Source organism: Lutjanus erythropterus, chromosome 11, assembly GCF_056507025.1.
Source record: "Lutjanus erythropterus isolate fLutEry1 chromosome 11, fLutEry1.hap2, whole genome shotgun sequence".
Taxonomy (NCBI): domain Eukaryota; kingdom Metazoa; phylum Chordata; class Actinopteri; order Lutjaniformes; family Lutjanidae; genus Lutjanus; species Lutjanus erythropterus.
Window position 1 is genome coordinate 21,579,690 of NC_139327.1, and position 27,254 is coordinate 21,606,943.

Sequence of the window (27,254 nt, forward strand, 5' to 3'; positions counted from 1 at the left end):
CATGGCAGCAGGGCCTTGTGGCATAGGGGAGTTCAAAGTATGCACCGCTAGCTGGCAAAAGCTCTCAAGCTCCAATTCAGCCTAATTCAGAGCCTTAAGAGGGTACCGCATCCACAGGAAACTTTCAGTCAAAACACTCTTTAAAAGTCTGGCATCCTGGTCCCACAAAGAAAATGTGTTAGTTGCAGTGAATTTTGGGCTTTTAGGAGAACCTTTTAACCACTTACTGAGGTATGAAATATAAAACACAATGTTGGAAAAAGAGAGCAACAAAATTTCATCTTTTTTTTCACAAAAACAAGCAAATATCATAAAGTCTGATATATATCAGTTTTATTTTCCATAACATCGTGTTTCAGTAGAACTGTACACATAATGCATATCTTTTTACACACAGTTCATTTTGATGAGACTCAGTGTCATGACCAAGCCTTTTTGAGGGCTGAAATTTCAAATTCCATTACATTCCACAGATTTCCCTTTGGTTCATGTTACTCAGACCATCCTCTGGGCATCACGGCCTGCACCTGTTTGTGAATTCTTGTCACTGATCATCAGTCATAAATAACATCAGACAAGCATGCACATTCACACAGCCTCTGGAACAGAAAACATTTATCAAGACACAAGAAGTCGACTGACGAGAATGCCTGAAATGCGAGTTCAAGTCTTCAATTTGCAACTTCGCTCGTGTTTTGAAGACTTTTTTTTTTTTAATTGTCTTGTTTAATCTGGTGACTCTTTACATCAAAAAAGCAAAAAAAAAAAAAAAAAAAAAAAAAAAAACTAAAAAAAACATTACAGCATGAACAGGAATTCTTGTGTAGGATTTAATTTGTGCCTCAAAGATTTCAGGCTGCGGGCAAACAGAGATCCTACCTATGTCTAATGAGCTGCAGCCAATTAAGCAGCAACTGAGTGTAAATATTTATCAGGTGGAAAGGATTTGTGCTTTGCAAACATTTTAATAGCTGTTTTGTTAATGTCTCCACAGTCACAGTTTTGTTTGTAAACACTATAGGAAGCGCATCCTGCAGTTTGTCACCATATTTCCTATGACAGTACGCTGCAAGTGCATTCAATTATGTTCCCAAGGCTTATCATTTTATTTTCCATTTCAGTGCAGGTACCTGGCGCATAATTTGATCAGTGTCGCATCCCTTTTCTGTCTTTCGCTGTGAGCTGATGTTGTCATGCTGTTAGTAACCTATTAATGGCATGAAAACGCCGGGCTCTGGGCAGTGAGTATGTCCAGATGAAAATAAAGGCAGAGAACAGTGAAGATTCAGAGCTGCCGCATGTGAATCAAATGCCAACATCTCTCGGCCTATAAAAACTATATGAGGCAAGATAGTCTGAGTTGTGGAATGCAGAACTGGCACGTGTGCAGAAGAGAGTGTTTAAATGATCTCTTATACCTGCTTACAAGGTTGCCAGGTTGCAAATCCTACTATAGCATTCATGATATTACATGTCTTAAAGGCATAGTTCAGATTATTTTACGTGGGGTCATATGAGGTACTTATCCATAGACTGTGTATTACTTACAGTAGTGTATTACTGGTATATTACCAATCAGTACACCTCCCAGCTTGTACAAGCAGACAGAGACACCAGCCCTGAAGCTAAGCAATGTACTGCTATAGACAAGGTCAGCAGCAAAACATATTTTTGCCACTTAAAAAAAGTATTTTCAACATTTACTTTGCCATCACACAGACTTTTTAGCTGGGAAACTGCCGTTATATTAGCCAAATATCGCTCTCTCTAAATCAACCCGAACTCAACTGGTGAAATCAATAAATTTAACCTTGCAGAACATATGAGTTGCCCTTTTGATGCTGCCTCTATCTGTTAGTTTGTTTGTGTTATTGTGTGACTTTGGTGTATCTGTTGTATTCTTTTAAAACAAAGAAGTCACACAAAAACACAAACACACTAACAGATCGAGGCAGCAGTATACCAACAACTCCCATGTTTTACCTTGGAAAAATTACTGATTTCACTTTGGTTGGTTCGGAAGCAGTGATATTTGGCTTGTAAAATGGTGGTTTCCCGTTGGAAAAGGCAGTCCAACAGCAAAGTAAAGCAAAATATAGTGTACACTTTTTGGATGGGCCTTTTTTAAAGTGGCTAAAATACCTTTTGTTACAGACCCTGTCCACAGCAGGACGTGGCTTCGCTTCAGGGCTGGTGCTCCTCTCTGCTTCTCCAAACTGGGGGCATCCTGACAGCCATCTACTGAAGGTAATACACTATAAATAAGTACCTTATACAATCCCACTTCACGTAATCTGGTCTATCTCTTTAATGCCACCCTAATTCACTTGCAAAAATATTATTCAATTCCGACTTCATCAAGTTTTATGATTTGGGAATATCTTCTGATCGACAGCCTGTAATTACAAAAACTAGATCTCTTAAAATGAGTAAAATGAAGCGTCTGTGTTTATTGTAGCTATCGAATACAGGCCTTTTCAAATGCAAAGTGGCTGCTTATGCTACATTTTCTCCAAAACAGCGATCACATGGTAGAAAAAAAAAGTCAGACACTAAGAAATAAGAGGGAATGCCTCTTTTACGAAAATGTCAACCCTGCATGAATATTGTGCACAGAGACGATGGGGAGAGTGCAAGAGGGACTCAAACAGCATAATGCTGTGTCTGGGAGTGTGTGTGTGTGTGTGTGTGTGTCGTCTCATTGAGTACAGCACTCAAAAGGATTAGTAGCACATAGAAACCTTAGCTTTCATCTTCCAAAGAAAACATTGTGATAACCTTCACTGCTTGCTTCCCTGTGTATTCATTTTGAAGGCAGAATTGTATTTACACCGTTGGTATATATGTTGCTTTTTTAAAATTCACAATTAATTAATAGCAGAGGTTCACTGTTTTTGACGCATAAATGAAACAGTTGATTCACTTATAAATACAGACAGTAAAAGCACACCTGTAGCTTCTGTTGTGAGAAACTAACACTCTGCTGCAGCAGCTCACCTGGTGTAAATACACTGCAGCGTGGCAAACAAACACCAGGATACATTTTCTTTTTGAAAAAGAAAAGCTCAACACAAAGTCAGGCATCTATTTATGTGCTAGAGAATGTATTTAAGCCTCAAACTACATTTTCTATCAGGGTTTGGTCAACACTTCATAATAACCATCATTAATAAATGGCAAATTGATACTTAATTAAACTTAAGTTAATAGTGTTTCACTGTTAACAAACAATGAAATGATAATATTTACTAATTGACACTCATTGGTCTATGGTCCAAGCTTTTTCCTTTCCTGTTTCCTCTACCATGCTATGTGCTGCAGTTGCCTATGTTCAAAAGAAGTGACTATATATATGTATGTATATGTATGTATGTAGTCACTTCTTTAACTAATGTTGGCAAAACACCAGCTAACTGGTTAGTTAAAAATCGATATGTGTGAGATGTAACTAGCTTGCTAGATTGATCTGGATTAGCTGGCTAGTCTTCAAAATGTGGTTTTCTTTTCAACATAGACAAACCTAACACATAGCCTAGCATATCTAAGTAAAGGAAACAGGAGGTAGAAATTTGAAAAGGGTTCCAAAAGGGCTGGGAAGGGTCGATTAATAGCAATACTCTGATGGTAATAATAAAATAGCTTAAAATAACAAATTATAGCATGACTAATACGTAGTGAACATAACTTATTATAATTTTATTGTTTGCTAACAGTAAAATAACTATTAAGTTTAATTAACTAACAATCTGTTGGCCATATCTAGCTACCACTGGCCATATCTCTACCAGCCCCTAGCCACCTGAAAACATAATGTGCCAGTCCACCTCCTGGACAATGCCGAGTTAATAAAGTTTGCTTCCTCTTCTTCTTTTATTTATTAATGATGGTTATCATAAAGTGTCACCCAGGTTTTTAGTTACTTTGGCTGCATCAAAAATGTAGAAGGTTTTTAAATTTCAGTTAATAAAACTAAGAGATAGTCTTCTGTGTTTTTTTTTTCATTTTTATACAGATGGCTGTCTTTAATAAGATATAAAGTGGGATTTGGAGGACTAAATGTAAAACAGTGAGAAATTCCATCAGATGGGTTAGTTTTAAAAACTAAAGCTGATGGGAAACATCATTTCAGTTACTTGCAGGTTAAAAAACAGTGAACCTAACCTTTAAGCTGGCCAGCAAGGTCTCATATGCAGACAGTAAGCATAGGGAACATAAATGAACATAATTTGACTGTAAGGTTCATAGAAAGAAAACACAAAAGAGAAAAATATAATATTTGTTCTTCTGTTTCGGCAGTCTCCTGCCTGAGGCCTGCGTGTGAACTTCTACAAGATGCTGCAGTGAAAACTTTCTGTAGACGACTCTCCTGAATACGTAAAAGAAGCAGTATGGAGGCAAACTGAATGGGCATGTGTTTAATAGAAAATATGGCACTCGCCATAATATTTAAAATTTGACACTACTGTATTAACTGTAAGGCAGTATTTCTGAATGAAAAAATATCTTAAAGGTGTTTTTTCCCCCCTAGCAATAACTGTGTATGTGTATTTACACTCAACCCCCTTCAGCTATGCCTGTTTCTTTGGTTTAAACTAAAGTCTTTGCCTCCCTTCCAGTGCATCTAAAACACTCTCCAGATGTTTGAGCAGTTTTCTCTGAACCAAAACAGCATCACTCTTTGTTGCTGCTCATCTTGCTCCTCCCTGCAGCATCCTAGTGGTGGAATGACCTTCTCACCTCTGTAGTCGCTCCCTATATGAATCTAAATCCTATCTCTTCACCAAAAAAGTTAACAGATCCCTGTTTTCTATCCTCCTCTGAGCCACAATGTCATTGTTTGCTTCCAAATGTTCCTCCTCTGCTTGCAATGCTCTCACATCTATCTTGTCCTATGAATATTTATAGTATGACTTTGAGCTTTGCATCTGTTACCATTCTTGATCTATGGCTTTGCACATTTTTTACCCTGTATAAGAACACACAGATGTGCCTCAATATGAATTTAAATATGGGAAATAACATAACAATTATTTTGAGGACTCTTAGATATTTGATTGTGCAGTTATAAGTTGATTCCATCACTCCACACTGAGAGACAAATGTATTTGTGATGCAATGTACATGCCAATTAAGCAAGAGGTTGTTTTAGATGCACTTTGCAACTGTTAGAGTTCATGGAAAGATAGCTTGAGCATTATCTGATAATAAACTGTTAATTGTGTGGGGTTATTGAGCTTCAGATATATTAAAAAACACAATTTGAATACACCTCCAATAACAATATACCACAGTTAAAAACCACACTGACACTAATTTACAAAATATCCCTTTAAAATGTCTTCAGTCTCCCTTATATGGCAGCTAACAAGCTGCACCTGTTTTGGACAACGACAAAATGTTCGGTATAGGCACCCTGAGATGGGAATACAGATATGAGCTGTACCTTCTCAGCAATCTACATCTTTCAGAATAGTTATGAGGCAATAAATGTCACTCTTCTGTCAACTGAAATACAAACAAGTGACAGTAAAACTTCCCCTAATGTGCTCGTTTTGTTTGTTTTTCCACAGTGAATGCATCAACATATGTCCCTGGTGAATTAAGTCTTTTTGTATTAGAAAATAAATGGACTACTTGATTAACAAAGACATATTACCTATGAAGTGAACATTTTGCATAAATATTCCTGAATGAAGAATAAGAATCACGACTGCATAAAATAAAACTACCACATACTGCACATGATGTAGGAGGCTGAGGGACCCGTGCCCATTCTATATTGCTTGCTGCACATTCAGTAAATGTATTTTGTTTTTTTTCCTCTGGGCTGCAGGTTTTCTGACACAGAAAGCAAGAGAACATCCTGAACTTGGGTATCTTAGTCCTTCTGTTATTTTGAGGCCTGGGGAGAAGCATCATTTACAGTAAATTGGTGAGACGTCTTGTTTAAATATGGATGTAGTTAGGTGAGGGACTATCTCGGGTTTAACTGGATGTGATTTTGAGATGCAACTGATGTTGGACGTCTTGGATCCTGACAGCCACTGTGTTTCGAATTGCATAGTAAAGTCTTAGTGTGTATAAAAAAATCATTAATGCTGCTGCACTTTACTACTTGGCTGAAATTTAACAAATCATGGCAGGCTTTATTCAGTTTCAAATTGGGGCCCGAATAGGGCCCTTTAATGACCTCAGTTCAGCCCTTTGGTCCTTTATAAATACAAGAAAAAAAATTATATGAGAAAGAGGCCATTCATCAGTTACGTTTGTTATTGAGCACAGATATACGAATTTCATTTAAAAAGTATGAACTCAGGCTGTTTAAATAGAGGGAAAATTGGAGAGTCAGACTAATGAAAAAAGATGTTAACAGCAACATCGTGGTTATTAAAACAAGCTATTTCTAATCTAGGATTGCATTGTGCATTGCATTGTTTTGTCCTGTACTTTTGTACATATTGTTTCTTTTCACATTGTGAAACTAATAAAGTAGCAAAAACAATAAAAAGGTGCATTGTTTTACACAAAAAAGGCCGGCCCTTCTAAAAAAGTTATTGAACAGACCTGACTTATAACATTGCGATTTTGCTAATATGTTGACATCAGTGTATGGAGTTGTGTTCTCCCTGTGTGATGTCTGACTGTCCTGCACTGGTGTTATCCAGTGCTGGAAGAAGTACTCAGATCTTTTAAGTAAAAGTACAAAAGTTTTAGCATTGAAATATACTTAAACCTGCAGTGCAGGACTTTTACATATAAATGAATGTTTTTGACATTCAAACTCTTGCAAGGCAAGGCAGTAAGCCTATCTATGCGAGGTAAATCTCATGTATTTCACAGTTTTAGTTTTTAGATTTTTAAAATCTTTTGTCTCTGGTGACATTCCCGCTCTACTACAATGCATTTTATGCACTGACATATATTATAAACGCACAACATGACAGCTCCCCAAAAGTGAAGCCAAAGCATCTCGATCGGCTTCATTTTTGTATAGTGGGAGAAAAAGGAGACGTGGCGTCCATTTTTTCACATTTTTTTAAAATTTTGCCACCATTTTAGGTTCTGCTACATGCTTGGAAGGGGAAAGTGAGGCGAGTGCATTGGTTGCAATCTGAAACCTCAATGGTAGATGCCAATAAATCCATCACATTGGTCCTTTAAAGCAGTGTTCCCCAACCCTGGTCCTCAGGGCCCACTGCCCTGCATGTTTTAGATGTTTCTCTGCTCCAACACACCTGATTCAAATGATCAGGTTGTTGTCAGGCTTCTGCAGAGGGTTGGGGAACACTGCTTTAAAGTATCCAAATTATAACAACTCATTGTTCAGAATAGATATTAGTGGGTTATAATTTTGATACGTTAATGTGTACACCACTTGAATGTTGTAGATGTACAAGTTGTTGTACAGTACAAGTACCTCAAAATTGTACTTGAGTAAATGTACTTAGTTACATTCCACAGTGTTCCCCACATTAAATTGTAGGTTTACATTAAATTAAAATGTTTATGTCTCATAATATAATTTAATAAATGTTATGATTATCTGCTTTTATGGTATATAACCCTTTTTGTTGCATTGTATGCTTAAACTGTGCTATATAAATAAAGTTCATCTGGAAGCTCTGTCTCCATACTTATTTATTTTTGGTTACTGTTCAAATTTATTTACATTTTTAATATATTGTATTTTTGAGAGTGTAAGCCTAGATGCTATATATGCTCTATTTACATTTGTGATGAAACGTCTGCAAAGAGTAGTACAGTATATTGTATTCTGAGTTTCTGTGCTCTGTATAAAACTCATGTCGCCCCCTGTTGCAGAAAATTAAGAAAGAAACTGGAGGAAAAAGTACACTTTAGAAGTTTTGAAGAATAACTTCACTGGTACAATATTAAATTAACATTAAGCCTTGCTGGAAGTAGGCTGCCTACAGTGATGTATCATATAAACTGGTATTGCAGTAAAGTTATATAACTGACAAACCGCAGCAGCTGAGGAGTAAAGGTGATAAGGTGATATGCAGAATGATGGATACAGCAGCAATAATAGATATGTAGGTGTCCTCCACCTGCTACATCACATGCTACATCTTTTTTGGGACTTTCATAAACTAAAACCGACACCTTAATTGGCATGGGTTTGGTGCCAGTTTTCCTCATGAAGTGTTTTGTGACTTAATTTCCTGAATTCATTTATCATGTTTATTACTAAGTTGTCTTATTCTTTCCAGTGCAAGAGGGTCAGAGTAGGCAGCATGAAGTATACATTACTGCCACATTTAGGTAAAGTGTGCAATTCTGACCACATTACTGTCAATCCCCATCAGACTGATATTATACATTATAGACAGACTGACATGATCCCCACTTCCATTCTGTTGAGGCGAGTTGAACTATTTGAGGCTTTTGAAGTTACTTGAGAGAGGTGTATGTTTACCAGTGGTTACCCAGTTTTGTGAATTATGTCTAAGAGTCTACAGCAGCAGACATTAAAGGATATTACATTTTCATGAAATATTAATGTACCATTCAGATTGTTTTTTTTAGAGTAAGAGCAAAATGAAACCACAATGAATGGCTCAGTTTTCCCAGGACGTATCAGCATCTCTAAAATATTTGTTAATGCTGAGGCTAATGGTTGAGAATCACAGAGGAAGCACGTCCTTATTTAGCACTTTAAGAAAGTTGTTGAGTTATTCCTCCAAATGATAAACTTTGCACAACTCATTATATTCATTACATAATTTGTTACAACTTTAAAGGGATAGTTTCGATTATTTAAAATGCGGTTGTTTGAGGCTGATAGTCAGGAGACACTGCTTGGCACAAATTCAATTTGGAGAAGCAGAGAAGAGCACCAGCACGGAAGCTAAACAGTGGATGGGACCAGCAACGAAAGGTATTTTAACCACTTTAAAAAGGACTACCTAGAAATCTCAATATCAGTTTAATTGTCTGCTATACATGAATATTTTCACCACTATCAGACAGCTATTTTTTGATGTGAAACCGTCATTATTTAAACCACTCTTTCCTAACCAACCAGACTTTATAGGCTAAATCAGTGTTTTTACCTCCCAGATCATGGGAGTTGCTGGTCTATCACTGCCTCAGCCTGTTAGCTTGTTTGTGTTACAGAGTTGGGTGGTTTGGAGGGAGCAATACTTGGCTGATAAATGTAGTGTAGACTTAAACTGATATTAATTATTTTTTAGGTGGACCTTTTTTAATCAGCTAAAATTGTTGCTGACCCCATTCACGGCACTTCATTGCCTAGCTTCTCTGCTGGCTCTCCCTTCTGCTTTTCCTACCAATAAATACCCGATAAAACCCCAGCTTCAAATAATCTGAGCTATCCCTTTAAACAAAATTATGAAAAAATACATATATCCACATGTTCACCTGTACCCTGTTCTGATCGATGTGAGCCGATAGAAAACTGAGCCATGTCTTCCAGTTTCATTTGCTACTTGATACTCTTTAGCTGCACAACTGTCTGAATGTCACATAAAAACATGAATTACCATTTAACATCTCATGGATCCAGATTTCATTCTTTGTTTGTGCGATCTCTGACTGACTCATTGTTGTTGAGCGGCGGTGGCGGCGACTGCTTGCTCCTCATGCTCCTGCCGTCCGTGGCGGCTCGTGAAGTCTCTGTCACAAAGAGCCGAGTCACCCAGACGGAGGTGACAATGCGTTTGTACTCGTTCCTGAAATTCCTGTTGAGTAAGCCATAGATGATGGCATTGAGACAGCTATTGAAGTAGGCCATGAAGTAGCTGACCACAAAAAGCCACTCGGGGATACGGGGAGCCACACGGGACGGATCTATGGCCACCGCCAAGCCAATCAGGTTAAGCGGGGCCCAGCAGATGGCAAACAGGACGAAGACCACAAACATGGTGATGAAATTCCGCAAGTCACTTGGTCTGAGGCGAGGGCTCTCCTCTGTCTTCACTTTACGTCGCACCTGGACAGGATGGGAACACATAAATTAGACTGGAAATGTTGCCAGAGGGCTACTGTTTCTCCCTGCCTCTCTGTCTTACACGCATAAACAGACATAAACCCACACAAACAGTGTCATCCACGCATGCACACTCACACACACACATAGATATCAACAAATACAGCCACTCCAGGGATCTCATCCGTCTATCTGCCTGTCAAACATGATATCTCAGCTGAAATCACACAGACCGACGTTGCCAAATCTTTGCAGTGTTCAAAGTTTCTTTTAAATCTAAAATCAAAATGCTCAACTCAAATGTGATATGGCAAAAAGGATTTCACTGATGGGATGATGTATTTTGTCAGTGTATTCTGGCATTTAAAGTTCCCATGAAGTCAAAACCAATGCTTCTATCATACAGTATACTAAACATCACCTGGAGGATAGTATCTGACCCAACAATGACAAATGTTCTGTAGGTACTTTCTGGTATTTTAAATTTTATTTCAGAGTTTTGTTTTTCTTGAAGAACAATTAAAAACTAATGACGACTCATCCTTCACTTGGGGGTGTACGCTAAATTTGTGTCCAATGAAATAATTTCTCCTGGATGCTGGATCATATTTCATGGAGAAGATATTTTCTGGTCTCCTCTCCGACACTTTCCAGCTGTTCAGCTTCATCTCTCAGTTGATTAATTAATTACAGAGTGTCCTGATGAACAGATAACTTCAGCTTACTTGTTGCTAAGCAGCTATCTGTATTTATTAACTACCCTTAGTGGGCAATAGAGACAGGTTCAATAGCCTCCCAATGAACAGGGTTGAACCAGGTGAAAAACAGCCTCTGATTGGGGGGCATTTAAGCAATAAGCATTAGATAGCCATTTCATAGGAACTTTAAAAAAATACACTGACTTCCCCATAAAGGGTTAATAATTAAAGATAAAATTTCAAAACTTGGAATGAAACTTGAAATTTTTACATTACAGATACAATTTGGATGAACCCTGGAAGGCTGATGTTTGTTCCAAGGGGACTTCTAGGTTGGTTGTAATTTTTTTTTTGAATGTCTCCTTATTAATTCTTTCTGTGTGCCTGTAAAGACCTAAAAAACCATGTGTAGAGAATCAGAAGACTGACCTGAATCACAAGTACCCAGATGCGTAGATAACAGAAGGTGACCACTGCGATGGGAACCAAGAAGTGGACCACCACTACGGCCACCGTGTAGGAACTGCTGACATTCTGGGCGAAGGTGCAGGAGTAGACCCGCGGGTCGTAGCGCAGGGAACCGACAAAGAAATTGGGGATAATGGCCACTATTGTGAGCACCCAAATTAAGGCAACAAACAGCAGAGTGTTGCGATAGCTGTACAGCCGACTGTAGGAGAATGAGTGACAGATGTAGCAGTATCTGTTCACTGCGATCCCAGTGATGTTGAAAATGGAGCCGATGACACTCAGCCCCATCAGGAAACCACTGACCTGAACAGAAAGAAAGAAAGAAAGAAATTTAAGTGTTTCTGTCAGACTATGTTCAGAGCGGGATTATTGGTATTTTACTGAAACATGCTGCAACTGATGGTCTTACCATGCATTGTGTGTTTCCTAGTGCCCATCCATCATGGAAGAGAGCATAGAGAACCAAGGGGTAGGGGTAGAAGGCTACCACGAGGTCAGCAAATGCCAAACTGACCACAAACACATTACCTGAAGGGCAAGACACAAAGAGACTCTCTTAAATCAGGGAGTTCCCAAACTTCCTCAGTGCAAGACCCAAAAGAGAAATTGGACGTCTCCCCAGGATTCAAACAACATGAAAATGTGTGCTGAATGAAATGTATGTGTGGTACATCAACTGGACTCACAGTACAATAGTACCATGATTTTAAAAAAGTCCATGACATGATATTTATTGTGATATCAAAAACAAAGAAAAGTGGCAACTTGAAAATATTAATTTAATGTATTAATGATAAGTGTGACGTGTACAGCATTTTTTGTTCACAGAAAATATGTACCTTTAAACTTAAAATGCTTATGCTTTCTTTCCATATGACCTAAGCATGTGCAAAGAACTGGCATACATTGTTTTTTGTTTGTTTGTGTGTTTGTTTTTGTGAATGTTTGAATTATGTATGAACAATTGCAGCAGTCAGCCGCAGTCCTTTTATAAAATACAATGAAAATAATAAAATAATTGACCATGTAATACCACATTTACATATTGCAATATTGTGGTATTCAATATATTGCAACATCCCCATTGCTGAGTATAATGTTAAGTTTCTCAACAACTTAAACAAAACTTGCACTGTCCACTGAAATGCAATTTGTATCAGCAACATTATGCAATAATTTTAACAGGGCAAATGGGAGCAGATCAAAACGAGTCTTCGTACTAAAGTACTGTGGCGACGATCCACTTTTCCCATCATGTCTAGTGCTGGACTGAGTAGTGTAGTTTGTTAAGTCTGCTGTTTTATGTTCCAACATTCAGATGCCACTCTTTTTTATTGCTTGTAATGTCTCTCTTTAGAACATGGTGGTTTATATTTACCTAAAAACACACCATGATCTCGCCAGAGAAAGTAATGCATGGTGAAGTGTCATATCAGGCTTCCAGATTTGTTAGCTATATAGTTTACGAACTTAGCTAAATCCAATGCTACAGTTAACTTGATATTTATGCACTCCAGGCGGCCTCTGTAAGTCTCTGTGCCCTACCTCACGGTAAGCCTTTTCATGTGATGGGAGCTTAAGATGTGACTATATATGTAGCTGCAGGTCCAACATCTTTGAACCATCTTCAGTGTGGTTCAATATATAAATGCCTAGCACGTATCTAAGTAAAAGAAAAAAAGAAAAGGAGAGCTCTGACTAAGGTGCTGAAAGAAATGGGACTTTGGAAAGGTCAGTTGTCTAAAAATGGGTCCATGACCCATCATAGGTCGTGACCCTAAGTTTGAGAAATGCTGTCTTAATTATATTGACAGCAACTTGATGTCTGACTATGAGACCAGTCATATGTTTTATTAATGTCTGATACACCATACTGTTAACATTACATACACCCTCTACTGGGCACTGATGGTTTTTGGCGCCTCATCTTCTCATCTCACCAGGATGAATTTGCCTGCATGTGCTCAGCCAATAAGGATAAGCACATTTAACCCTGCTGGCTCATTGCAGGCAGGAGAAGCATTTACCCACTTTTGATGATATTACATTTAAAGTGCTCACATGTTTTGCATATAAAACCATTCGCATTCATATTCTGGTAAGCATGCTCTTTGAGGCTGACATTATGTTACAGAGTCAGCTTCCCTACTTTGTCATGTTGCTACAGTGCAGCGGTATACCTTTGTAGCAAACTGCATGCAAATTTTACATATGGATTAATATGGCAACTTAGATTAGAGTAGATTCGATTGCTGCACATTCCTTGATTCTATTATTCTATTTCTAAGAAGAACCCATGTGAGGACCTGGCAATTTCCAGTATACAATGAGCCTATCTCAACATGTCCAGCTTGGCGAGATTGTTGGCAGAGAGGGCTGAGATTGCATACCAAAGGTTTCTAGCCTCTGCCCCACAGCCCGTTGGCTCACCCCAGACAAAGTTTTATCAGGCATGGCAGAGTTGCTATGTTTTGACAGAGTAGAGGGACAAGCTTGTGGACACAGCTCTTGAGCCTCTGCAACACTGGGGCATGCAGGTCTTTTTTCATCTTGCTGATCCCCAGCCTAATCCAAACCGCGGTCACAAAATCCACTCGGTGGGCCACATAAATGAAGCATTGCTTTAGTGTAGGCAGAGCACTGTTATTAAATTTTCTAACTGACATCAGTTCGGCTCCATTTGTGCTTCACCAGTAGTAACTTGTTGTGACTACGAGCTGACAAGGCTGGTTTCACATGATTATAACTTTCATGTAATTAGTTGCAGGTAGAAACATAATTTCAATGCAATGAACTGAAGCACTGAAGCAATTCAAAAATAATGAAAGTGCAATGCAAAATGCAACAGTTAATTTCACTAAAATTGGTTATTGTTACTAGATAGGTAATAATTCTTATTTTGCTAGATTATATAAGTGGGAAGTGTCATTATAACTACATTTGTATCTTTGTACCTTATTTTGTATTGTTCTCTTTCTGGATAATATTTTTCCAACATTTGGACATGTAGTGTCAGTTTTTCCTCTGGGGTTAGCTGAGTACTTTATATCATAATGGTTGTCCTGGAGAATAGGAAGAGAGCCATCAGTGCAGTCACCCCACAGAAACATGTTATTACCCACCTGGCCAAATTTGAATGATTAGAGAAATCACTAAGTACATACATTAGGTCTCTCTGGGGAAATGAGCAGTTTTTTCTGCTCTGAAACACTGGGGACATGCCTGCTCCACCGTCTCAGTATCAAACAGCACTATGACCTGAAAACGACCTTAAACATGGATAATTCATCTAGCAGCTTTGTTGATCCAGACATGTTTGAACCACCAGAGGCAGTGGACGGTGACAGGGTGTTGTCTTTTTTTTTCTGTGTGTGGTTGTTGGAGCTGAAGTGAGCTGAAGTGAACTGCTGGGCTGATTTGGACTGAGAGTCACTGAAGGTATGTTTGTAACCGACCACTGGAGAGGGGAGGGAAGAGTGTGGTGGTGTCATTCGTGTGTCAGTTTGTGGGGTTATATGGTGTTGGAGGGCCGTGGTCCATGGTTCAGGTCTGCCCAAGAAATCCTGACATCGTGAACAATAGTCTACCGCTCTAACTCTACAATTCAGTATGACATAGTTCTCAGTATTTTCACGTTTACAGTAACTATATTCAAACATGTATACTGTGTCACTGTTGTTCAAGATACTGATATATATACATATTTAAAATGCTTTCAGCATTTTTCTTTTCGGTACTCTGGTACCAGCTGTTCTTTACTCAATGTCTCTTCTCTCAAACAGCGAGTTGATTCATACTGCTGCAGTGCTCACATAGTCCTGCCTCCTCTTATTTATTCTTCCTGTCACTTGTCCTGTTTGCTATATCATATCTGCTATATCATGTTATGGCCTTGTTATGTACATCTTTTAATAAAAGTCTCAAATTTTATGCCCTTAATGTTGAGTCAATTTTTCCCCATGGTATCGAAAATGGTATTGAATATGTAAATATTTCAAGGTAGATTAGAAATTCTATCTATTCTATCATGTGTTTAGAAGAAAAACTACCTTTTTCCTGTACACAGGCTATAACACATCGACATGCTGAAGCGAAAAAAAACAAACTACTGGCATCTCAAAATAGAGAGAAATGGATCATTTAATGCTCGGTAGAAAGAACCTCCTGGTGAGTTCATTCACCCTTTGATTCAAGAAAAATAAATAAATAAATAAACAGCACTTTGTTGGCACGGTCTAACTTCAATATGGAATGGTAGCTCGATATATGATGCTATTTCAGATAACAACTCTAGTTCTCATCAAAACTTTATATTAAAGCATTTCTATGACTAAGTTAGCAGTAACCACAGTCATCTCCTAACTGCAATGTAAACAAACTTTGCCTCAGCCGCATATGTTTGCTGACAGCGTTACCAACCTTACATGAAGTCTATGAGAATAATCTCCATCCAGTATCCAAGAAACCATCGTCTATTTTATTATCTTGTTCATTTTGGTGATAATAAGCCACTGTCAAGTTGAAATCAATCAGTTAAAATTATCATAGTTTGATGTCATCATCTGACACGTTATCAGCTTTTTGATTAACCGTTACATGAAACAGCAACTTTAAGAGTTTTGCAACTTTGAGAGAAGTTTCAAGTGTTTTGCAGAGGGTTTTACACCATGCGACTCAATTGCTAGTTTCACCTGAGTTTCAACCAACTAAACTTGCCTCAAAGTTTTACTGCGTGAAGGCAACCTAACACCCAGTTATTTTGTACAAAACAGTAATTATAACCTGACACTTCTCGTTTTCTTTAATGATCATGCCACTGCAACAGCACTGTTTGTGCTCATGCCAAATCTAACTGCATAACAATTTGCCATAAAGTAGGTGCTGCACATGGAGTTGTAGGATTCTGACATATTTCAACCTTGTTTGTTAGAAACAACATACTGTATGCTATTGTAAAGGCAGTTATGGATTTATAGTGCTTGAGCAGAGCATTGGCAGGTCTTTGTGTTGCACTGTTTAGGTCTCATAAATGTAGGTCAGTTTGTGTTTTACTTACAGATGCCTGCAGAGGTCATTTGCAGAGCAGCATTCGCACCCTCAATGCACAAACAACAACTACTGATTGCTCCCGTATAAGTCAGAAGGGACATGAAACACCGGAGGGACCCCAGACTTTGGCGGTGGAGATGATAGGGGACGGAGGCCTAATGTCCCATATGTCATGTTCTCAGACATCTTTCAAAAGGACTGAGGCTACTTGCCATGTCTTGTACAATTCAGCTACGCGCCATACATCAAAAGTGCATGGTGCAAAGTGCACTGTAGCTTTATTTATAGCTCTACCAAGCAGCTTCTACACATTTCTTTTTCCACGGCATGTGCACATGTGGCTTTGGTGTGTGGCTGTCAACCTAGAACTGTCACCACGCACCATGATGCACAAAGTGGAGACAGCAATTCAGCACCTCTCGTACAAGGACTTTTGTGGAGGAATCACTTTGGACTTCTCCTCTCCATCATTAAAGTGTCAGAGTGCTATGGCACAGAACGCTCTGCCCCTGATAGAAAGGAATGGATGAGGTTTGACTGGTCATGACCGAACCCAGGCCCACTTCAACTGATACGATGTTCTGAAAAAAGACAGTTTCATTAATAAAAAATAAAAAAAATAATATAAAAACAACAAACTGTACAAATTGTGGAGCTGTACTTTTTTCATGCTTAAACTGTATAAAGGGTTTAACTGTGAATAAATGCATAAAAAAGGTATATAGTCTGTGTACATATCAAAACATGCATTTCCAAGTTATCGCTTAATTGGTATTCTGAACAGTTTTTCCACCAAACCCTTTTCATGAAAACAAAAGGAAATAGAAATATGCCTTTTTTTGTGATTTGGAACAATTAGGATTCATGTCCCAACAAGCCTCAGGGCAAACCAAGCCAAACTATCACACGAGACTTAAAGGCCTCAAATGTGAATGCCAGTGATAAATGCTAATGTACAAAACTAGAGGAGAAAACTGAATGTCTTGTTAAGCACATTGGACACGTGCACAGGGTATTCTTCCTACATAAAATGATATCAGAACCATGACTGCGGCCACTTGCTAAAGTGGTGTGATTTTTCTAGGCCACTCTGAAGTTATGGTTACCCTTGATTTCCTGTTTAAGCAACATATATTTTTATTATGTTATATACTTTATGACAACCCTGGAGCAAGGCACCTCAGTTAACTTTATTGGCACAATGCTGTACACTACAGCTCTACGTTGCTCAACCATATCAGCAAAGCAAACACCCCCAGGTTATAAGACGTGTTTTACAGGGCATGTTAAAAGAATTAATAAAACACACACAAATGTGTCAGCAACATACATATTGAGGTTTATCAGCTAGTAAAGTCAGGTCTTTGATCAGAAATCTGCTGCTTTTCAGTAAAAAATAAGCGATTTATGTTGACTTTTGAGGAAAAACAGGTACGTGGAATGCATGTGGAATAGGTAGGAAATTTTGGTGTTAACGGAGGCCACTGAGTGCTGTGTTGTTGGAACTGTAGGGGAGCTGAGATAGGTAATGTATTTAAATTTTGGGTTTTCCTGTAAGAAATGTCAGAAGGTCTCATTTTTAAGTTATATTGGAAGTACAAAGCAATTAATGTCATTTGCTTTTGCATTGAACCTTTAGAAGCACAGCCACTGCTTGCCAGACTCCATCACCATATTGCTCAATTTAACCGTCTACTCCTTCTTAAAGATTATTAACCGGTTGTTATAGCATATACTTAGTCATTCAGGAAACATTTGGAACTCAAAAACAAAAGCACAATTTATGGGCCGGAATATAAATTTCAAGGACACCATGGCTGTAGCGCTGTGGTCAGTGTGTCAGCTTAGCATGTTTCCTTAATCTCTGACAAAATATCAAAGTCATTTTGTGATTTAGTACAGTAAATATATTATAAATTTCCTCATTTAATATAATTAACAAATGGCACAAACACAGTTTGATATAAGCTGATATCCACCAGGGATTGCCAGTATCACTGTAATAATCACTTAATGCGGCAACCAATTAGAGTTTGACGTGTGTGTGTGTGTGTGTGTGTGTGCCTGTCTGTCAGGGAGAGGATGACTTAAAAAAAAACTCCTGACATCAAGACAGAAACATTTTTTGTAGTTACAGCCTATTTGCTTCAGTCACAACCAACAAAATATAAGTGTTAACAGAAAAAAAGTCAGTGTGGACAATTACATTACATGCTCAGGGTTATGGCAAGTGCACCATGGCATCTTCAATTACAGTCTGACAAGACTTCATAATCCAACACGGTTCACCGTATTTGAATAGAAATCGGACATGTGCAGCAGAGAGAAAGAACATACTGTATGATGAAAAGGTGGATGACGTTCTGATGATGACCTTAATATGAGTCTTTTCAACACAAGGCTCCTCAAATGTGATAAAGCAGAAATAATCTTTTTGGTCCTGTTATATTAATGTTCATTATTAACTGCTCAGTGTGTGTGTGTCTTTGTGTGTGGGCATGCATGTCCCACTTCAATAAATAAATTAGGCAATGAGGAAAGAGACAGATATAAAGCATTGAGGAGGTGGAGGTACACACAAACCTGGGCGCACACATGCATGCAAAGGTATACAATAAACAGACAGAGCAAAAAAGATCAGACTGCTTGTGCTATAATCTCACCTTGAGGCTACAGCAGCTCTTTACAGGGAAAAGTTTTGAGACTCAGTCAAAGTCAAAATTCAAACTTTAACTTCTCATACGCACAAAAAAACACCCCACTTTTTTTTTTACTAGTTCAGTTCTTTCAAACCACTTGCTACTCATTCAATGCAAAGAAATATTCACATTCATGAGGTTAACTCTCATGAGTTGCATGAATTATGTTATCTTATTTTTATACTTAAGGGACAACAGAAACATTTTTTACATTTCCTCCATAACTCTCCATAAGTCCCGCCCCTATCTGTTCTGTGCTCCAATAGCAGATGAGCAAACTTGGTACCTCTGTCAGCTTTCTCCTTTTCTTGTAAAAGCAACATATCACGTCACATCTTAAGGTATTAAAGTTAGCAAAACGCTAGATAACTAGCTTGCAACTGACTGATGTATATTAGCTAACTAGTTAGCTGGCATTTTGCTAACATTAACTAACTTAAGATGTGAATATAGGTTGCTCTCACAGGTCCCCTAGAAACGTCATCCTCATCTTTGAAATTCGCTTTTCTTAACATAGATCATACATCTAAGTACAGGAAGTTTGACTGAACCACCAAGCTTGCCAGCTATCATTGGAACACAGACTGAAAAGAGGCGGGACTTAGGAAGGGTTAATTGCCCCCCGTCTTGCAGCACCTATGTCAGCAGTTTGTTCACTGTAATTTTAAAATAATGACCAAGCAATAACATTGATGTAAGTTTAAATTCACAGCAATCTAACCTTTAGACAGCAGAAAAAATATCAAACATCCAAAGAGTAACTTTCATAACTCTGAATATTTTTTTGTTTGTTGAAAACATCTGCCAAGGTGAAATGATCCCACTCCTGTTCCACAGGAATAGAGAGAATCCTACTTGAGCATGTGCAGAGTAAGTGTCATCACTGTAGCTTGTTTCTGATTGGAGGAATTGAGTGTGTTACAATTGCCCCCATGTCTTGTGCTGTAGATGCAGCGCCAATTTGGATGCATGGATAATAGACCTCGTTAAAAATTACGGCTCAAGTTTTGGATCATTAGCTATTTAATTTTTTATATAAGCCTCTTAAAATTGATGCTCCAACAACTGCACTTGGTAATCAGGGCCTATTTTTAATGGTTCTGTGCACTGAGCAGTCTGCCAGGAGAATGTGATCATTTTAATCATGGTTGTTTTGGCACTAAGTTGAAGTTAGTAAGTAAAACTTTTTAAATGGCTTGAGTCTACATGAAAATAATCAAAGTTAATGTACAAGGGCAGGCAGTAGAAAATGAAATTCTTTTTGTTAAATATTTTGTACATTTAATTCAGAGGCTCCTCTTCCACCTCTGTAAATCAAAATCAGGAATCCTGGAAATCAGATATGACTGTTTTTCTGATAATTATGGAAATTTGATTTTCAATTTACATGTTGAACTGAGTCACCTCCAACAGAGCAAAGACTGCAGCAGCTTATTTGGCACTGTTACTCTTCAGCTGCATGTACTCAAGTTTGAAAGTATTCTGTCAATTATCACACACAGCTGTCTGAGCCATGTTTCCTTTTAAAAAAGGCAATCACCACCACATCTAAACTGTGAAATCTCTGACCTATAAAATGACACGACATGAGAAATAACAAGCATTACATAAGCGCCTGTATAGCTGCACAGCTGTGATGAGGCTCTTGCTCGAGTGTGTAATTGTGTGCTAAATCAGATTTTTTGCTGGTTTTGCCAAATTTGGTGATTGTTTCAACTTGAAGCATTATTTAACAGAGACATACATGGAAATGCATTTATGTTTATCCATGAAAGTGAGAGTAGTTTATTTAGTTTAATTAAAAAATTAAAAAGGAAATCCTCTGCACGATGGATCCTGCAGCTGTTTATGACTTCTCTGACCACGCTATGCTGTTAATGCATGGGGAATGGATGAGCAGCCATCGCCACATGTGCACTTGCTCTGGCAGGGACCCAGGAAATCTGGGTCTGTGTGCGTGTGTGATCACAGTATCTGGCCCGCTTCGTTCTCCCTGCCATCAGCCTGACAGAGAGCAGTGCACAGCAAACAAGTGTTTCACATGTGGGAAGCACACATAGACGCGCGCCGACACACCTGTGAGAATTTCTGCACCATCTGTTCGCTAAAGCCACGGATTATGATGATGATCATATTTCATAATTATTCATACTGTAGAAGAGAGTCTGAGCTTAAATGTGATAATTTTGTTTTCAGGTTTTAAAGCAATGTAAACTATAGCTAGATTACACTACAACTTCATTTTACCCAGCGGCCCCTGGGAATGGGATGTAATTTGGGCAACCGAGTGCTCAGAGACCTTGAATTTTTTGAATTTCCAGATGAAAGCATACACACAGTCTGAAATGTTGAGTTTAATTTGCAGTAGCAACCTATTTGGCTGCGCCAATCAAAGAGGAAATGAACAAACGTGCTTAGTAAACAGTCTTTTTTGCACTGCAGTAGTTTTCCCTGTTTTTATGCCTAATGGGTGGATTGGATGTTAAAACTGAAGTTTGTACAGCTCCTCACAAGGTTATTCACGTGTGCATAATTGTGTATGGAAATGTTAACTGAAACGTAATCTTCTTTGTCAAAGAGATGCGTGAATGATTATTGTAATAAACAATATTAGAACCAAAGATGATTTTGTGCATTTTCCCTCCATGTCTGTAAGCGTTTCCCCAGGCAAAGAGATTGCAATGATTTTCCTCTCATTTGCTTTTTTTAATGTCTTTCCTGTGGGAGGACATGCAAGGCAGATTTGCCTTGTTTGCATTTAAATTTGTTTTCGGAGGGGGAACACGGGGCAAAAAATAGATGGTGAGGGAATGATGACAGGAATGGGGACTGAATCCAGAAAGTAGTGATGAGGAGGGAGGGAAAAGTGGTCAGGCACCAGGGTGGAAAATACAGGGGGGACAGGCGGATCAGGACCCCAACCCTTTCTGGGAAAAACAGAGTTGTCTCCTTCAACATATTATTGTAAACATAACTTTATAATTATACATAATATCATATATATAAATAATGGTCTGGAGGTGCTTGTGTTAATTATAGATGAAAAGCAATGCGTTTACAAGTTAAGAAAGATCACCTTCCTCCCTATATGCCACACAACTACCTGCTATATGAGACAAGTGTGTGTGCAGCAAAAAACTGACATCCGATTATTTTTCGGTGGGTACTTTTCTCTTTTTGTTTACTATTAATTGCGTTATTTAAAACATTAGAACTGGTGTGACTATTTTCAATTATTTTGGTGTCCCCTTCAGGAATTGCTCCTTAGAGTTTTTTTCTGTTTATAGACCCCCTCCCCCACAGCAGTGAAATGAAATATCCACCCTCGGTCAGGCACGATAAAAGCTGCGCTTTTGTGTGGAAAGGCTACGTTGAAAGTGGGAAGCCAGTCTTGTTTAAGGAGCGTAAATGATATGATTCCCACAAGACAAGATCTGAACAATTAACAGTCCTGTTATTTCCTAATGAAGCCGTCCCCTCTGTTCATTCCTTCTATCTGTTAAATGGAAAAACATGACACAAAGACAAAGAGAAGGCAAAGTCTGACTCAATCTATAGAGATGAATGAACAAAGTCGTCAACAGGAAATAGAAAATTAGGAAGACGGGGGAAAATATAAAAAGGTTAAAGGTCAGCAGAGGATGGGATTGTTAGCAGCGAGAGAAGGGAAGGAAGAATAAGCTGAAGGCGGAGCAAAATAGATAAAAGATTTTCTCATAGTTTCGTAGGCAAGGCAATAAACGATCCTGTCATCACCACTATACATCAGAGCCCTTTCCTTTTTCATGCCAGCAGCTTCCTCACTCCACTGCCCTGCCGATTGCCTGGTCATACTGTCATGTCTCAGTCTGGCCCAGCTGACCCCACGAGGGAAAGAAAGACAAACCTTTCGCTTCCACCACCGTCTGTTCTTTATTTTGACCATCCACTTAGCTCCTCTTCAAATTTCTCCTCAAATTTCTCCAAGGAGTCTTAGTTTTGAACAATATGACCCAATAACCCTTCTTCCTTGCTACGGTTGAATATGGTTCTCACAGGCAGATGATCAGGCTTTGTTGCCAGACTGAAATGGACTGGAAGCACATCCGTCTACTACTATGTGAGGAGAATGACCTTAAAAGTGCACTGCATCTCTCTCTTGACGCCCTATATAAAAGGAGTTCACAGAAGAAAAGAAACAGCAAAGTTTCAGTCTGTTCTTATACAGAGTTCAGTGAATGTATAGTTTGCTGTGACTGAATAGCAGCAATTGCCTCAGGCAACCACTGTACAGTAAGTTAAACTTTACACTCACATAAGCTCAACAGTTTCTGTGGGAGCAAGGACAAATAGCCTGCAGTGTGTCCAAATTTGTTTTTAAGTGCTGATTTTTGTTTTCTCCAGATAAAAGCAATAATCATTCAATCTGCAGCAGGCAGCGTCGGAAGCTGGCAGCTTTAGATGAAAGCCACAGGTAGCAAAACAATGGAACAGTGCTCCTCAGGGATCAAGGTGCTACATAGAACTACATAAGGGGATACACAGAACCAATACGATATTACTAACAACCCTACACTACGCTACATAACATACATAGACTATACAGGAGTAGGGCTGTGACAATAACCGCATTACTGCAATACCGCGGGATGCCTTCCTCTGGGCTGAACTCATTACTGTCATCACGTCAGATTTCATTTTGAAGTGTCAGTCTCACGTTGACATCGATGCAATGGTCTATTCATACACCTAAGGATGCCAGGAAAACTGCTTCTGATTGGTTGACAGCATGCTTCAATAAAGTCCAATGAAACATAATTATAAAAGTAGTTGCGGTAAATCACCATCCCTCCGTATTACTTTGTCACCACAGTAAAAAAAAAAAACATCCAAACCATCACAGCCCTACACAAGGCTAGACTACACAGAACTACATAAAGTGTATTTAATGTACAACCATATAAAACGTTTGGTTGGTCCCAGTTTATTCCCTGGGTCAATCTTACTCCCTGGGCCAGAAGATGTAGCAACAAAAATAGCACCAGTTTAGTCTCCGGAGCAGCTGCTGCGTGCTAATCCCATGCCGCCATCTTGGATTAAAAAGATAGTGCACACTTCAATGTGTTTTTTGAGCTGTAAATTGAATTCTATCACTATGTTGTGCTGAAAAATAACAATGCCGGTATTAATAATTACGCCTTTAAAACAATTTATTTAAAAAAATCTCTGGATTTCATTGGTTGAAAAGGACTCAAAACACCACCTCCTGTTTCAACTCATCTGGAATCTGGAAGACCAATGAAATTGACCATTTGGAACTAATCCACATTATGAAATCTATATTTTAAAAAAAACTATGTTGACAACCTCTAATCCCAACTCCCCCAGCCCATACTTGTGAGTGGATGCATCAATCACAGGGCTTGATGCTATTTTCCTAACCCACTATTTAGTTGTTTTTTTTTATTGTGGTGCTTTTGATGAGTGTAGAAGCTCCACCAGACTGCATTCTTTCTCATGATAATGATCCTACGATAAATGACAGGGCTACAGCTATGTATTGACACTCCCCCACTAACACACACACAACAGAGAAAGCACAAACAGTTATTCTGGAGAGAAGCTTCATCATCAACATCTTTCTCTCTGCTTTCCTGCATATAAGAATCCTACAAGGAGTCCTACAGCACACGGCTGTTGAGGGGTAGAAAGAGGGTTATCGAGGGTTGGCTGCAATGGACGTTACTGCAACCCGTTTGGAAAGGGGTCATGTTTGCTATTGCCCCACTTTGGACATGGTCCATTTGGGGTCAGTTCAGCACAGCTCAGTATGTTTGATGTGGTAATGGAAATGCAAGTCAATGCAGCATAATTTAACTATGCCCCTACAGTGGTTGTCCTGTGCACACAAAATGATGCAGTGGGTGGAATTATAGGCTTAAATTGCAAGTTACACTTTTACACTTTAAAAAGGTGTACCTTCAATAGCCAGAAATCATCATGATATACACATGCCATTATATTGAAACATCAGCAGTCTGAAAAATGTGCCAGTGGACCGAAAGCCCATTTGTCCAACAGCCCGTTATCCAGAAAACAAACTTCCATTGCTCTACAATAACCCTAATATCTAATACATAGAATCTAACATTACTGTGACTCAGCCTACATCTAACAAGTCAAGTGAAAATGTGTTTTGATTCAGCACTATGGACAGAGCCGCCAGTCACTGAACAAACAACTGCAGGGAGAGGGTGTATTTTGGGAGCAATGGGCCTTCAGAGTAACAAGGCGTTTATTTTCAGGATAATGGGCGGTTGAATGAATGGTTTTTCTGTCAAATGAGACATTTCTCGGACTAGTGGGGTTGGAATAATGGGCTGTCGGGACAATGGGCAGTTTCCAGCATACACAGAGCTTGGCAATGTTTAGTTGGCATCACTATCATGTCCATCTGTGAAGTGTTTGTTAGGTTAACACCATGGATGGGTCCCAATGTTTCCCACATAATCAAATATAAACGTCTGAGAGGTGGAAATAAAAAAATAGATATATTCTGAATATCTAAGTAAACGTCTAAACAATTCTTATTTCAAAACACGCCATTACTGTGACCTACCAGTGCATTCTGTCTGAAGTGCAGAGGGGAAGAGTCATCCTGGTTGAGTTAATTGGTATAAACATCCCCGAGGTTATGTTTTAATTAGAAATGTGCAGCAATTTATCCAGTAAGAAACGTGACGAGTCATTTCAACTTGAGAGTTGACTGTCTTAATTTACCTGGAAGTTAGTGTTTGACTCTCACCAGCTAAAAAATGTTAAACAAGGATATGCTCATTTGGATGGGCAGTAGAGCAATTAAAAAAAAAAGGTTCATGCCGCAGAGTCCCTTTGAGATGGTAAACTTGATTTACAAAGACCACAAGGCTGAAAATGTGTGCTGCATTTTAAGCACTGCAAACCCTTTAATTTAAAAAATCAATTAAACGTTCAGGGATTTGTTGTATTTATCATATCTCCCTTCTGTTTGGACCAATGAAGCATTCACCAATCTGGTCCATGGTTACATTTCTGCGATATTTATGCAACGTCCATGCAAAAACGAGATGAGGGAGCTGATAGCGTTCATGGTTAAAGGAAACAAACAATGACTCCTTGTTGAAGCATGGTCACCTGTGTGAAAGTCAAGACAGCTACATTATACACCCAAGCACTTGACCTCCTGCTGAAGAAATTTTGCAGCACCATAGCACTACACACTACACCCACCTTCAATTGTGCATAAAACTAATGTTGTAGGAGTCAAGATTGCTCATGGTCTTGAGACCTTGGACCACATTTTGACTCAGGTCTCGGTCTCAAACAAAGAAGACTCAGAATTTTATTTCAACACAGGTAAGACCACAACTGCAGATGTATCTCTAAATTGACTGCATATTGTCTGACTTATTTGTTAAATGTTTGCATATGCTATATTAAGCTGATAAGCAGTGACCTCCTCTGGTTGGACGTTTAAAATCTACAGTACCTCTGATCATCTCCAATATAATGTGTGGTCTACTACCTCTATCACCACTACATTAATGCAGCACTTCAACCATTGGAGGTTAGTGTTAAGTTACTCTACTTGAGAGCTACAGAGAAAAAAAAAAACACTCATTGGAGAAAAGTGTGTAGGAACTGCTTGCTGAATATTTTAGTAAATATGATTCAGCCGCTGGTCGGCTGCTGCTTTGAAACCAGCTTTGCAAAGAAGCTCTTCCTCCAGCTGCCTCCCTCAGGTCTTTGTCTCTGCTGCTGTCGCCTCTCTTTAGACGGCACTGTCACAGACTGTTTACAGTGTAAACAATGTGAAACACCCAATATGATGCTTTGTTTATACATTACATTAACCTTAAGTAAGTGCAGTCAATGATTACATATTAACAGTGTTAGGCAAGTAGCTCTAAGATCTCTACTGCAACATGATGAAATCAGTTTCCACAGTAGCATAAATAATTCTATATAACTTACATAAACACAAAAAAATCTCCAAATCTCAATGCACATAGCAAGAAAAATAAGAGTATTTTGCTTTTGTTGTTGCATTTGCTTTTGGGAAGTTGCTGCTTTTCCCTTTATTAGAGTTTTTGTACATTTATATGCAATGTTTATCCCTGTATAGTCACTTTACTATTCTAGTTGCAAGTGTTTAAGGCTAACACAACACACTGACCGCAAAAACAAAAACAACCCACATACTGTGCACTCCACGCTAATTAACTGAGAACCAATTAAGGAGCTGCCATGCAGTATAACCTCAGTTTCAGGCAGACGTGCAAACCAACCGTAACTGCTAAATCACCTCCATAATGATAAAGAACAACTTAAATCATGTTCACTCAGGCA

At 38.7% G+C, this 27,254-nt stretch overlaps 1 protein-coding gene across 1 annotated transcript in view; it reads right to left on the reverse strand.

Moving 5' to 3' along the window:
* Positions 1-311: 311 nt before the first annotated feature.
* Positions 312-27,254, reverse strand: part of mtnr1bb (melatonin receptor 1Bb) — a 57,095-nt gene continuing 30,152 nt past the window's right edge. Inside the window, 5 exon segments of the mRNA XM_084731269.1 lie at positions 312-514; positions 516-527; positions 9,578-9,973; positions 11,098-11,442; positions 11,549-11,667. Of these exon segments, the coding sequence (XP_084587395.1) occupies positions 461-514; positions 516-527; positions 9,578-9,973; positions 11,098-11,442; positions 11,549-11,667 (926 nt within the window). The 3' untranslated portion in view covers positions 312-460.